General features: G+C 67.3%; 1 protein-coding gene across 1 annotated transcript; it reads left to right on the plus strand.

Moving 5' to 3' along the window:
* The first annotated feature begins 2,412 nt into the window (after positions 1-2,412).
* KIAA1755 (KIAA1755 ortholog) lies at positions 2,413-10,151 on the plus strand. The gene is made up of 13 exons (XM_088523633.1): positions 2,413-2,484; positions 3,948-4,145; positions 4,502-5,759; positions 5,855-6,013; positions 6,175-6,298; positions 6,847-6,940; positions 7,035-7,121; positions 7,252-7,368; positions 7,474-7,572; positions 7,752-7,900; positions 8,465-8,603; positions 8,861-8,980; positions 9,393-10,151. The coding sequence occupies exons 1-13, from the start codon at positions 2,482-2,484 to the stop codon at positions 10,149-10,151; spliced, it is 3,306 nt and encodes a 1,101-aa protein (XP_088379759.1). The 5' UTR covers positions 2,413-2,481.
* Positions 10,152-13,936: the final 3,785 nt, after the last annotated feature.

Below are 13,936 nucleotides of genomic sequence, written 5' to 3' on the forward strand. Positions count from 1 at the left end.
GCCTCCGAGAGGGAAAGAGGCGTTTTGCTGCACGCATCCGCTCCGGGAATTCCCCGGGCCGGTGCTCTGTGATCCTGCCGGAGGTGCCGGCAGCACCTTATCAGGCTTCCCTGTTTGCCGAGCTCCGCCCTGGCAGGGAGCCCTGCCGGGGAAAACCCAGGCACGGAGCGCGGGGCAGCGAGGAGCCTTGGCACGGGCTGCAGAGCAGGGAGCTCTGGCAGCCCCCACACGTGCGGGCTCAAGGCCACCCCCGCGTCCCCTCGTCACCTGCAGGTCTCTGGCAACATCTAAAAATACAGCAGGGCAGCACAGGGGCTGCTTCCCGCTGCTGTTTTCCCAGCTGTGCGATCATCCCAGCCCCTGGCATGACCCGGGCCTCGCTGTTGCGGGAAGCTGGGGGCAGCCCCCTCGGAGCGGGGCTCCCAGCTGGCAGAAGAGCCGGACACGGAGCAGCGTCGAGCGCCTGGGATCCCTGAGGATGTGACAGCTGGAGCGGGGCCCTGCGGGCAGGGGAGCAGTGCAGGGCACTGGGAGCCAGAGGGACCCTGCAGGCAGAGCGGCCCAGGGGACGGAGACACAAGGACGTCACCACTGTGCGGGACACTCAGGCACCAGCTCGGCTGGAGCCGGGGCCTCCCCGCGGGACTGCCTGGAGCTGAGGCCCTGCTGAGGCCCCTGGGGGTAGGAGAGGCGTTTTGGGGGGTATCGCTGCCCACAGGGCCTCTTGGCCACGTCCCCATTGGGCCCAGCTGGCCCACGAGGTGCCCCCTGCCCAGGCTTTACCCACATGATGCCCAGGAGCTGCACAGAAGACTGGGGAGGGGGAATATTTTGCAGCCGAGTCCCATCAAAATGCAGGAATGGGGAATGACGCCGCGGGGCGGCCCCGGGGTGAATGGCGGCTCTGTGCGGCGCAGGGCACAAGGCCACGCGCGCAGCTGCTCGCGCAGTGTCGCACACAGTGGCTCGGGGCTCCAGCACAGCAGACCCGACACGTCACAGCCCGGGGCCACCCTGGGGGGAGGTCACACGCATGGTGGCACTTGGGACACAGCCGGGGCGGCTCCACACCATCTCTGCCCCCTCGGCAGCCCTGCTGCACCAGGGCGTCCTACCTGCTGTGCCCAGGTCTGGTGCCATGTGGTTCTGTTCCCTCCATGGCTCCAGGTCACTTCAGCAACAACAAGACGGGGGGCCAAGAGACAGCACCAGCCCCCTGCACCCCCAGGGAGGCAGCAAGGCCCCTGCCCGAGCACATGAACCAGCATCAAGGGACGATTGGTGGCAGCTGCAGGAGGGAGGAGCCGGCCCCACGGGGCCGCAGCACCAGAGCTGGGCAGGTGGCTTTGACGGGACCAAGCGGTGCCAGCAACGGGGTGACCGGGCAATGCTAGGGGCTCTGTGCTGGGCCATGCGGCGGGGCTGGCATTGGCCTCGCGCCCCGGCTGCTCTCACCCCTGCGTGGCTGTGCCCTGGCAGCCCTCGTGCCGTGTAACGGCGGAGGAAGAGCCCTCCCTCGCACCAGTCCTCCCCTCGGCGCGAGCCAGCAGCCCAGCTGCACCGTCTCGCAGCCTCCGCTTGTTTGCACAGCGCGTCCTCCAGCTGCTGACTAATCCCCGGGCGAGCGTCACCGCGGCTGCCCCGTCCAGCCGGGGCTTGCGGCCCGCGCATTCCCAGAGCCCGGCCCTGCCGAGGGCTGCGCGCCCGGCTCTGCCAGGGAGCAGGGCTCTCTGCGTAGCAGGGCTTGGTCGGGCTGCTCCACATCTGGCCCTGGCTCTTGCTCCGATGGTTTCCGTGCAGCTCTGGGCAGGAGGCGCTTCGCGCTGCTGCAGCGTCCTGCAGCGCTGCCTGCTTCACGCAGTCGGGGCCCCGTTCCCAGACACACACTCCAGACTTTGCTAAGAGCTCGGGGTACAGAACGTGCCCTGCACCAGCGCGGGAAGGGGAAGGCAGCGCTGAGCTCAGAGCCGTGCACCAGGGGCACAACCAGCACCCAGGGTCGCTCATGCAGCCACCGCAGGCCCCGCAGCGATGCCGCTGGCCCCGGGCACCGCATGTCCCCGCTGCCGCCATGCCTGGTGCCGGGGGACCAGGGGGCGGCGGGGCCGTCCGGCGCGTGGGAGCCGCTGCAGCCAGCCCCCTCCCTCCTCCCCTCCTCTTCCCTCCCTCCTCCTCCCCGCGGGGCTCGCTCTCCGCTCGCTTTTTCCCTGTTTTTGTCCTTTTTTCCCTTCCCGTCGCGGAGCCGCGGGGGCGGGGAGGGAGCGGGCGCTGCTCTCCCTGCCGCGATGGAGCCTCGCGGGCAGCCGGGCAGCCGGGGCGCCCCGGGGGCCCCCGCTCCGTCCTGCCGTCCCGCGGCGACGGGACCGCGCTGAGCAGCGCCCGCAGCCGGGAGCGGCGGCCCAAGGAAGGAGGAGGAGGAGGAGGAGGAGGAAGGCTCGGGCACCACCGCCTGCCCCAGCCCCTCGGCCTCTCCCGGTGGACATGGTAACGCTTCTGCTTTCCTACCCCCGGCCCCCTGCCCCGCGCGCGCCTTATGTGCCCGTGGCCCACAGAGCAGCCGGCACGAGGGACACGGCCCGGTGAGAGCCGCCCGCCGCGGGCACCACGGAGAGAGACCGCAGGGCCTTCCCGCGGGGCTGCGCCCGTGCTGGGGCACTCGGCCTCCGCCGCTCGGCTCGCGGCACCCAGGCCGCTTGTTGCCCCGGGCTGCGGCTGTGCCGAGCGCTGGCCCCGCTCCCGGCGCATCGCCGCTTTCCCTGGCACTCGCAGCCCACAGTGCCAAACTCTGCTGAAAGGGGAAGCTGCTGGCGGGAGGGAATTGGTATTCCCTGGAGGTCGCAGCTCGGAGCTGCGGCGGCCCTGCGGGACGGCAGAGACAGCGCTGAGAGCAGGGGCGTTTGGGGAGAAACTCCTGCCTCTCCTTAACAGCACGTTGGCACCGCGGGTGTCGCGTCCACTCCCAGGATGGAGCTGGGGGCTTGTCCAGCACTCCGGCCTTGCGCTCCCTAACGGCGGCTGATGGGTGGCCTGGGGCAGGGACCGCTCCATCCCAGCTTCACCCAACAGCAGCAGCTTTCTGGGTGGAAAAGCTGAGAAAAGTCAAGGAGAATTAAGCAGAGCATGACTGCAAAGTGCTTTAGCAAAGCGCATTAGAGCTAATTAAGCTGAATTAACCCGGGCCACTTTGTTTCTTGACGGGCCTCCGGACTGGGGATTAGTTGCCTGAATCTAATTCCCAGTTCAGCTAATTCCACTGAACATCCGGACGCCAGCGCAGGCACCCGGAGAGCCCCGAGGCAGCCGGCAGGGACAACACAGAGCCCTGTCCCGCACAGGACAAGGCAAAGTCTGAGTGTGCGGCTGCCCCTGCTGTCCTGGGGCCTCGTGGGCCAAAATGGGCCGGCACCGTCCCTGTCTGCGCCTCCCCGCGCTGCCCCGCTCTGCGCGCTGGCCCCGTGCGCTGTCTGCAGCGTGGCCAAGTTTAGCGGAACCGCGTGGGTGCTGGGAGCAGGCTGGGAGCGAGGCCCGGGAACCGGGGTCTTCTGCAAAGCCGGGAGAGCAAACTCAGGAACGGGCGTTTGCGAGGAAGGGAAGGCAGGAAAGGAGCTTTCAGCCAGGCCTGTCTGCAGCACATGAGGCCCCAGATCCTCCCCCAGAAACCCTCCTGTGATTGACTTGGAGTTAATCACATCCAGCGACGAGCCCGCACGGAAACCCCCCCCACCATGTGCAGGAGCTCGTCCTCCATCCTGTCCCCGTGGTGTGGTGATGCTGAGTGTGGAGCCCCATGGTGCCTGTCCCACTGACCCTCCACTGCCACATGTCCCCACGCTGGTGCCCACACGGGGCGGCAGCTTCCAGGGCTTTCAACCCACTGGAGTCTCAGGGAACCGTCCGAGTGCCTCCGCGTGCCAGGGCCGCTGCCCAGCGCCGCTCTCCTCCTGCAGGACGCTGGTTCGCTGGACGCGGCGGTGCAGGGCGCCCTGCGCGCGCTCTACCCGCCCTTCGAGGCCACGGCGCCCACGCTGCTGGGCCAGGTGTTCCGCCTCCTCGAGAGCCGCTACGGCGGGGACGGGCTCCGCTGCCTGCTCGACTTCCTCATCCCGGCCAAGCGCCTCTTCGAGCGCGTGCGCCAGGCGGCCTGTGTAAGCGGGATGCTCTGCATGGCCGGGTCCCCAGCACGGCCCTGTCCCCATCCCCGTCCCCATCCCGGGGCCCTGGGTGGGCACTGCTCTCTGGGACCCTCATAAGTCCAGCAGGGATGTGGGCACCAACTCCTCTCCCTCCCACAGTAGCTCCCACCAAGGGTTTATCCCGTGGGACCTGGGGCAGCCTCCTGCCGCTGGCATCCCTGGGCATCAAGGATATCCCCTGGGGCCTGGGTTCTCCATGTCCCTGCCCAGGGAGTCACAAGGAGCTGGTGGGAGCGGCGAGGGGAGCATTGGGACGTGGCACTGGGGGCTGAGATACCTGCTCACGCCGCCCCGCTCCTCCCGGCCAGGCGCCCTACGTGGACTGCGTCTTCCTGCACGAGGGCTGGCCCCTGTGCCTGCACGAGAAGGTCGTGGTGCACCTGGCACCGCTCAACCCGCTCCTGCTGCGCGCGGGCGACTTCTACCTGCAGGCCGAGCCCTGCGCCGAGCGCACCGCCCGCATCACCCTCAAGCACCTCTCCCGCGACCTGCGCACGGTGCAGGAGACGCCGCTGCCCGAGGCCACCTACGCGCTGCTCTTCACCCACGAGTGGCTGGAGGGGATCAACTGCGAGCGCGACGGCGCTCCGCTGCGCGCCTGCCTCGTGGCCACTGAGGACGGCGTCGCCCCGCTGCCCTGGGGCAGGATCGCCACGCCGGAGTTCGTGCAGCAGCCCCACGTGGGCCACCCACGGGCAGCAGCGTCCTGCCCCACGGGAGCCTCCTGTCCGACGGGAGCCTCCTCTCTAGCGGGAGCTCCGGAGGAGGCTGCGGAGTTGGCACTGCCAGGCACTCCGGGGCCCCTGGGCACGGCCAGTGCACTGGGGCCCTACAGCAACATCGTGAGCTGCAGCGACGCCTCGGCCAAGTCCGGCCTCGGGAAATACCCGGGGCTCATCAAAGTAGAGCAGCTGGCGCCACGGCAGGAGCCGGCCCCGCTGGCTGTGCCCAGCCTGGCTGAGATCCTCAGCCAGGACCTGGCCGGGGAGTACGTGGACCTGCTGGAGCTGTCGCAGGAGAAGCTGGAGCTGCTGGCGCGGTCGTTACCGTCGGCCCGCCGGGCACAGGGCCAGCGCTGCGGAGCGGCACCAGGCTCCGAGGGTCCCCGCGCGCCCGGCCCGGGCAGGGGGCTCACCAGGGACCCCCGGTGCCTCGGCCCCCGCGGCCGCTACCGCGACTCCTACCTGGCCGCGCTGCAGAACCCCGTGAGCTTCGGGCCCGGGCTCATGGCAGCCATCCTGGAGGAGCCCACGGGCCCCGGCCACGCGCCGGCCGCTGGCGCCAGCGCGGTGCAGCGGCGGCCCAGCCCTGGGGGCAGCCCCGTGCGGCCCCGCTGCCCCGAGGGGGCCCGCGGACAGGGTGGCCACGAGCTGCTCCAGTCCCCGGCTCGCCCGGAGGCGCCAGGCCCCGGTCACAGGTTCTCCTTCCTGAAGGGCCCGTGGCTCGGGGCAGCACCCGGGGGCGGCTGCGCTGCAGACCGAGGCATCAGCTACCTCGAGGGGTCCTGGAGGAAGATGTCGGCCATTTACTCGCCCAGGATGAGCCGAGCTAAAGCCAACGGGAAAGGTAGCGGTGCAGGGCCAGGCTGGGGCCCGGCGTGGGCAGAACTCCCCCCTGGCACCCTCTGCCTCCCTCACCTCCATCTTGCTTATTGCGGGTAGGTCCGGCCCCAATGGCCAATGCCACTACGGAGGACAGGTCGCCACCGAGCACCCAGGGTGACGCTGAGCCCCAGCAAGCTGAGCGTGGTGCCCTGCAGCCACCGGCCTGGCAGGACCTGCACACCGGGCTCCTGCTCTCCGGCATCGTGTGTCTGCCAGGTACCGGGCACCTCCGCTGCAGGAAAGCACTCACTGCCCCCTCGGGCTTTGCAAAAGGCCCAGGGTTTTGCAGCCATTTCCACCCGTGGGGGAGCAGGCTCCGCTGCTCCGGTGCTCCCGTGCTCCAGGGCTGGTGGCTCCACATCTGCCTCCCTCTGCAGGGAGCACCGACAAGCTGGGCCGGGCGCTCATCCAGGTGAGCACGAGCGGCAGCGCCTGGGAGGCTCCGTGGTGCTCGGCCGAGGAGGTGGCGCGACTGCTCCTCTACCTCTGTTCCATGCCCAGGTAGGGGCTGGGGCCTCCAGGGTCCCCCCCAGCTGCCTCCCGCTCAGGTCCCAGCAGCGTGGGATGCCCAGTGCGGGGAGCTCAGCATGCCCCGCTCCGGCATGGGCACATCCCAGCCCGTGCCAACTTGGGCACAGGCCATGCCCGCCAGCTTGGGCACATCCCTCACACAGCAGCTTGGGCACATCCTGGCTTGGGGACATCCTAGATGCTCCAGCCTGGGCACGTGCTGGCTGGGCACATGCCATGCACAGCAGCCTGGGCACATCCCAACCCAGGCACATCCCGACCCGTGCGGTGCTGCAGCTGGGGCACCCTGGCACGCTCCGCTCGGCAGCCAGCCGGGATGAGGGCTGGAGCGGTGCCTCTGCCGCGACCGGGGGTGCTGGATGGGCACCATCTCCCCGACTTTGGTGCCAGGCAGAGCGAGGGCATCGCGTCCCGCTGCACTGCCCCGGCTGGGCAAGGCGGGAGCTGCGGGACAGGGTGCTTGCGGGCTGCCCCGCTGTGCCTGTCACCCACTGCTGTGTCCTGTTCCCACCCGGCAGGAGGGACGCAGCGCCCGGGAGGCTGACGGTCATCGTGGACGCGAGGAAGCAGCCACCGTCAGCAGTGCTGTACGCAGCGCTCCGCTCCGTGCAGGTCCGTGCGCCAGGCTGCCCCAGGGCTGCCTGGCCATGCTGGGGGCTGTGACGGGGGTGCTGAGCGCTGGCTCTCACTGTCCTCGTGCCCACAGAGCCGCGCGCCCAGCGCCATCCGCACGGTCCTGCTGCTGGCCGAGAAGGAGCTGCCAGCACCGCGCGGGAGGCTGCCTGGGCTGCAGGTGAGTGTCCTGCCTGCGCCTGGGCACGGGCACCCGCAGAGACCCCAGAGCTCCACTCCGGGGGGACACACAGGGTCAGGGTGCCCTGAGCCTGGCCTGGCCAACCTGGCTCCCATCCGTGTCCCCACAGGTGGAGACGTTGCCGTCACTGAGGGCTCTGTGCCGCTATGTTGACAGCTCCCAAGTGACACGTGAGCTGGATGGCTCCTTCCCCTACTGCCACGGCGAGTGGGTGCAGTTCTTCCAGGTGTCTGTGCCCGCGGCCGTGGCCCTGCTCCCATGCCCTGCGTGCCCTCGGGCATCGCGTTCCCTCCATGTGGCCACCAGTCCCACTGACCGGGCTCTCCCACAGCGGCTGCTCCCCTTCACGGCCGGCCTGCAGCAGGCGTCGGAGCTGCTGCGGAGCTGCACCCGGGAGCTGCGCGGCACCGCCGGCCCCGCGGGGCCGCAGGTAACGGCAGAGCCACCCGGGCTGTGCCCTGCTCCCATCCCTGTCCTGCTGCCCCGTCCCCATCCTGCTGCCCCAGCACTGCCCCACGGCTACTGCCCCACGGCCGCTTCCCACGCCGTGCCACCTCGGTGCGGGTGGAGCGCAGGAGCTGCGCGCTGAGCCCGTGCCCGTGCCCGCAGGAGGTGGCCGCCCGCGTGGCGCGGCACGGGGAGCTGATGCGCGCGGTGCTGCAGGAGCCGCAGCTCGCGGGGCTGCAGCGCGACGGCGGCGCCGTGCTGGCCCGGCTGCGCAGGGAGGCCGCCCGCCTCGGCGCGTCGCCCCACGTCAGGTAAGAGCGGGACGCGGAGCGTGTGGCCCCGCTGGCCCCACGCCGGCCTCCCTGCTGTGCCCCGCGGCCCTGCGGCAGCGTCCCCAAGGGCCAGGTCCCACGGGACGCTCTCCCTGCTCCCTGTGCCGAGGCTCGGCCGGGCCACACGTGCCTGGCAGGGTCATCTCGGGGCAGCCACTAGATGGGGCCAGGCCCTGGCCACGCTGCGCACGCATCCAGCCGTGCTGAGCCTGTCCAGGGTGCTGCCTGCACATGCCCCATGGTGACACGTGTGTCCCGCCACGCTGCACTCATGCAACCACACCGAGCCTGCCCACGGTGCTGCCCGCACACATGCCATGGTGACACGTGTGTCCCACCGCGCTGTGCATGCCCGTGGTGCTTCTCGCACTCCTCCACTCCACTCCTCACACTCACTGCCATGTCCCACAAGGCTACGGGTGTCCTGTCCTGCTACCTGTGTCCCGCACAGTGCCGCACACTCCGGGCAATGCTGCCCATGTCCCGCATGGTGCCGCACACACCAGTACCGCACAGCACCGACACTGACTGCACTCCCGGCAGGAGCAGCCTGGAGGCGGCCGAGGGGCTCTACGAGCAGCTGGAGGAGGAGCTGCACGAGCTGGTGTCCACGTCCAACAGCTGCCTGCAGCGCCTGGAGATCCTGCGCAAGGCCGGGGAGCTGGAGGCCGAGCTCCGTGAGGTGAGCGGGGCCCAGTCCTTCTTGCTCTACAGCCCCTTGCAGAGCACCAAACGAAACCTGCCCCTTTCCAGTGCTTTTGATGGTAAAGGAAACCCAGGGAATGGCAGAGATGCCTGGAGCTTTGATTTTAATTATGGGGCTGCTGGGTGCAAGCATGCCAGAGATCAAGATAGCCCAGGGGAAGGAAAGGGAGTTCCTGAGGAAGCCAGCTGCGGATCACGCTCCGATGGGAACCCCTTGCTCCCCTTCCTGTGCAGCTCAGGCGCTGGCTGGACGGCGAAGCAGCGGCTCAGCTGGAGGAGCTGGGTGCCCGGTGCAGCCCTGATGGCTCTGGAGAGCCCTCCAAGTGCGCTGAGGAGCTCCTCGCTCAGGCAACGGTATGTTAGGAGGAGGGTTTCTGTGACCACTGTCCCCAGGGCATCCCCACCACAAGAGCTGCTTCGTGGTTCAGGCTCCCTGCCAAGCACTGAGCGGAAAGACGAAAATGCAGGATCAGGAGTGTCATTGCGAGTCTCCATGCTGCCGGCCCCAGCCCCCAGATTTGGTTGGCAACAGGTCTTTCCTGCCGGCCGCCCAGGTTGAGCGGCAGCTCTGGGGGCCCGCCGAGGTCTGGGCTCGCACGTGGGGGTGTCGCTGCTCACCAGGGCACATGGGGCTATGGTGGTGGCTCCGCAGAGCTGGGGACCCCCATCTGCTTCGCATCTCCTCACGCACCCAGGGGGATGCTCTGGGTGCAGCCCAGGACGGCAGCACGGCTGCTGATGGGGATGCCCCGGCCGTGTCTTGCAGGTCACAGGACTTGGCGCAGAGAAAAGGGAGAGCCTGGCTGGGAGCGTGGAGGATCCGCAGGGCCCGCGTGGCACCTTCCAGACGCTCCCGCTGGATGTCTCCCTGTCGCGGCTGCAGGAGATGGTGGCCCAGGTGCGGGGTGCGCGCAGCGGCCGCGGGCCGGGCGCCTGGGCTGCGGCACAGCGGAGGCACCGGGCTGCGCGGCGGCTGCTCGAGGCGGTGCTGGCGGAGCTGCAGCGCGGCTGGGACACCAAGGCCACCGGCCACAGGCAAGGAGGTTCCAGTGGGGATAAACAGGGGCTCTTTGAGCCCGGTGCCAGCTCCCCGTTGACATCACCCCGGCCCCAGCATGGTGGGATGCAGGAAGGTGATGCCACTGGCTCCGGCTCTTCCCCCAGCCCCGGGAGCGCAGCCTGTTCTGGGGATGGAGGGAGCCCAGGCCGGGACACTCTGGGACGGCCCCTCAACTCTCCTGCCCCGACCCTGGGCACGGAGCAGCCGTCCCCGCGCAGTGACACCCAGCGCCCAGCCCACGGGACCCCAGCGGCCGCCCGCACCCGCCGCCCACCCCCAGATGCCACCCAGTACTTCCAGGTGTCCAGCTGGAGCAGCCTCTCCTCCGAGGACTCGGACTCGCACGCGTCAACCGAGGAGAGCCCGGCCCCGTGCGAGCCGCCCGCCGCCCCCGCCAAGCCCCCGCGCATCCTCTACCTGGAGGAGCCGCTCAGGGGGGACCCTGCTGCCATGGGCACCCTGTGAAGTGCCCGCTGCTCGGGGCCACGGGCACCAGCACCTTGGCCCATCGCTCTATCCTGGCTGTCCCCGCTGCGAGGCGATGCTGACCCCTCCTCACGCCCCGAGGCCACGGGAATGGGCGCCCTGCTGAGCACGGAGCTGCACATGGGGCCCTCTCCAGTGCGAGTGTCACTGCACCCAGTTGTGCGGGTGCAGGGCCACCCATGGCCCCTGGCCCATTCGCAGGCCCCGCAGTGGCCTCTGCCCTGCTGCGGTGGCAGCACCGGCCATTTTGCTGCATGCACTGACCTTGTTAGCGATGACAAACCTGGACGAAGCCCTCGCCGGGGCCGGGAGGAGCGGAGGGGAACCACGGCCGTGCACGAGCCCCTGTGCGGACGCCTCACCCTGGGGCCTGCAGCCGGGGTGCTGCTGCCCATGGGGACAGGGGAGCGAGGGCCGGCGGGTCACAGGGACACAGGAGCGGGTTGCACAGCAGCTCCGTGGGAGCCAGTCCCCGCCATGAGGCACCGGGCTCTGCTGCCTTGGGGTTTCTGAGGAGCTAAATTAACCAGGTACTAAACTGAGCTGTAAATAAACCAGAGCTAGAAAGAGGGACGAGGCTGTCATTCCTGCTGGGAGTCCCCCCGACACAAGAGCGCCTGAGTGATGTCTCCTCTTGCCATGGTGGCACCGGGTGAATATCTCCTATGTGGGGCCGGAGTGGCTCCACCGCAGCTGCACAGCCCCTGGCATTGCAGAGCTGCTGGCCTGCAGAAAAACCACCCATCCTGCTGGTTCTGCTGGGATCCGTCCTTCCCACAGCCTCCCCAGGCTCCTCGGTATGTGGACCCAGGCCTGGGATCACACTTGGTCCCCACTTGATGTGAGAGATGAAACCGCTCCCCAGCTGTGAGTAAAATCCTCATCAATTCCCAGGTGCTTCCCTTGCCCAGGATCACACCAGGAGCAACCTAGTGCTCTGCTGTTTCCCTGTGCCTATTACTTTTAGGGGAGCGGCACTTCCTATGGAGAAACGGAATAGATAGTATTCCAAAATTCAGTTGAAATCTTTTCTTCTACATAAGACAAACAATGGGTTTCCTGTTGTTCTCCAATTTCCAAAAGAAGAGAAATATTTCGAAAACCCTGTGATTAACTGGCTGCAGAAGGGTGACCTGCCTGCTCCCAGCTCTCGCTCTCCCACAGCACCCAGCACCGCATGGGCTCAGCCGGATGGATCCCACCAAAATGTGTTTTTGCAACATCCCGCAAAAATTTCCTTATCCACCCTGCTCCTCCAGGGCCTGATTTATGGTGCTCGGTCTGCCCAGTTAAGCTATAACCTTTCCAACAAGGCCAGTACGGGATTTAATCAATGTCTCCTTCCCATCCCAGAATGGCAGGAACATTAGTCAGGGCTCCAGGAGCAGTCCCAGCACCAGCCATCTCTGGCACTGCCAAGGGGGCCGCACGGGGTCCAGGGGAGGTTCCATCCCCGGAGGCCTTGGGAAGATCCCCAGTGTGCAGGGGAGGGAGAGCTCCTGCCACACGGATGCAGAGGGGAAAAGCAGCGTGGGGACAAGCCGGGGAACGGGCCGGAGCCCCCGTGCTGCAGCTGGCCCCACTGTGGCCAGTGGTGCCTCTGGACAGCTGGGATGGGGACGGAGCCACTGGTGGAGCCTGACTGGAGGTGGCCCCGCTCTGGATCACTCGTTTGCACCGCAGCCGTGCGGGAGCTGCACACCTGCAAACGGCTGGCTTGCATTTACGAATTGTCACTGTTTGGAGCCAGGGCCTGGAGAAGAGACCTCTCCTCTCCTCAGTTCCCGGGAACTGCTGTCGAAATCCACAAAAGCCTCAGATTACTGTGGAAAAGCCAATTCAAAGGCACAGTGACCACCTTCGGGGAAGAGAAAGGGTTTTTTTCCTTTTCTAGGGAACTGCTTGGAAGTGATTTGTGCAGGCTGGAATTCAGCCCCTGACATATTGATGAAGTTCAGTTTTCAACAGTTCTCCCAGTGGGCGCCGCTGGGCCAAGGCCGTGGTGCTGCTTCCAACCCCTCCTCAATCCTGGTGCACCCAGACCCTATTCCTGGTGATCCCGGTGCACCCGATCCTGAGCCCTGGCGGTCCCAGAGGCTCCTGCTGCCAGCAGGACTCATCCCAACCTGGGGGTCGGGACACCCTGACCCACTCCTGAACCAATCCCAGGCCAATCCTGAGCCCCCAGGACAACCCCTTCCTCCCATTCCCGCTGCTGTCCCCAAAATAAATCAAATAAATCAAGCATGTTAGTTTGAGTATCTGCTGCTTTTAAATAAAAAGGCCAGGCTTGGCCTGAGCACAAAGCCATGAGCTGTTCTTTAAACCCCTATTAAAAAAAAAAAAAAAAAAAAAAAAAAAAGAGAGACTCTCTCGCAGAGCTCTTTGCCCCAGGGCTTCCAAAGAATCCGGTTATCATTCCCTGATAGTCACATCTGGCGGCGCCTCCTTGATTTGGCTCTTGGCACGTCCCAGAAACGCTTCCCACGGCCTCGCTGCAGCCTGGCCCCGCGGCCGGCACGTCCCCGGCACGCGGGGAGCGCCGGGATCCGGCACCGCGGCGGGATGCAGCCCGGGGGAGCCCAGCCGCCCGCCCGCCCTTGCTGCCCGCTGCAAGATGTTATCACAGCGCTGCCAGCTGCTGTGTGCTGCCAGCGCCGTGCTGAGGCTGCGCCCATGGGCTGTTGGTACAGGGCCAAGGTTGCTCCATTGTCACTTCATTGCTGATAAGCTGTAGATAATTTGATGGTTCTTTGATCATACATTGTTGCTACTTTGCAGATACATTGTTGCTACACTGTTGCTATGCTGTCACTACATTGTTGCCACTTTTCTGCTAGGTTGTTGTTACATTGTTGTTGCATTGTTGCTACGCTGTTGTTACACTGATGCCACTTCACCCATACGGATGTCCCCTGCGCCCCGCTGCCATCCGGAGGGACCCGCACAGGGTGCGGAGCTGGGCCCGGAACCGCACGGAGCTCAAAGCAAGTGCAGGGTCCTGCTCCTGGGAGGAACAACCGCCCTGAGGCTGGGGGTGACCTGCTGGAGAGCAGCTCCGCAGGGAAGGACCCGGGCAGCCTGCAGGACCCTGTGCCGCTTGGACCCGGGCTAGGGTGCCCCCGTGGCCAAGAAGGCCAGTGGTGCCCTGGGGCGCATCGGGAAGTGTTACCAGCAGGTCGAGGGGGTGACAAGAGGGAGGTCAAGAGGCAACGGTCACAAACTGAAGCCCAGGAAGTTTCACCCGCATTGGAGGAAAAACCTCTCTCCTGTGCAGGTGACAGCGCGCGGGACCAGGCTGCGCAGAGGGGCTGAGGAGTCTCCTCCTCTGCAGATGTGCAGCCCCCAGGGCTCGAGGGGGCCCTGCTAGAGCCAGGGGTCGGGCTAGGGGACCTCGGGGTCCCTTCTGGCCTCAGCCCTGCTCTGACCCTGCCAGGGCTCCGAGTGCTGCCACGCCAGGGTCTGGGGGGCCGGGAGCCCCTCGCGCCAGCCGGGACCCGCGGCGGGGAGGGAGCAGAGGGGATCCACCCGCGGCTGATTCAGCACCGCGACTCGGCCCAGGACACTGACCCTTTTCATGGCTTGTTTATCTGTCTGCACAGGACCTGAGTCAGGGCTGGCCTGGCAGGCTCGGCCCAAGGCACCCGCCCGGGAGTGCAAACAGCCCGGCCCGGCCACACGCAGGACCCCGGGCAGCTGGGCTGGAGCAGCACCCAGCGCAGGGCGCCCACAACCCAACACCAGCGCCCGGAGCAAACACACAG

This window comes from Tinamus guttatus, unplaced genomic scaffold (genome assembly GCF_059628265.1).
Source record: "Tinamus guttatus ecotype Peru unplaced genomic scaffold, ASM5962826v1 Tinamus_guttatus_pri_ptg000194l, whole genome shotgun sequence".
In the NCBI taxonomy this organism is placed as follows: domain Eukaryota; kingdom Metazoa; phylum Chordata; class Aves; order Tinamiformes; family Tinamidae; genus Tinamus; species Tinamus guttatus.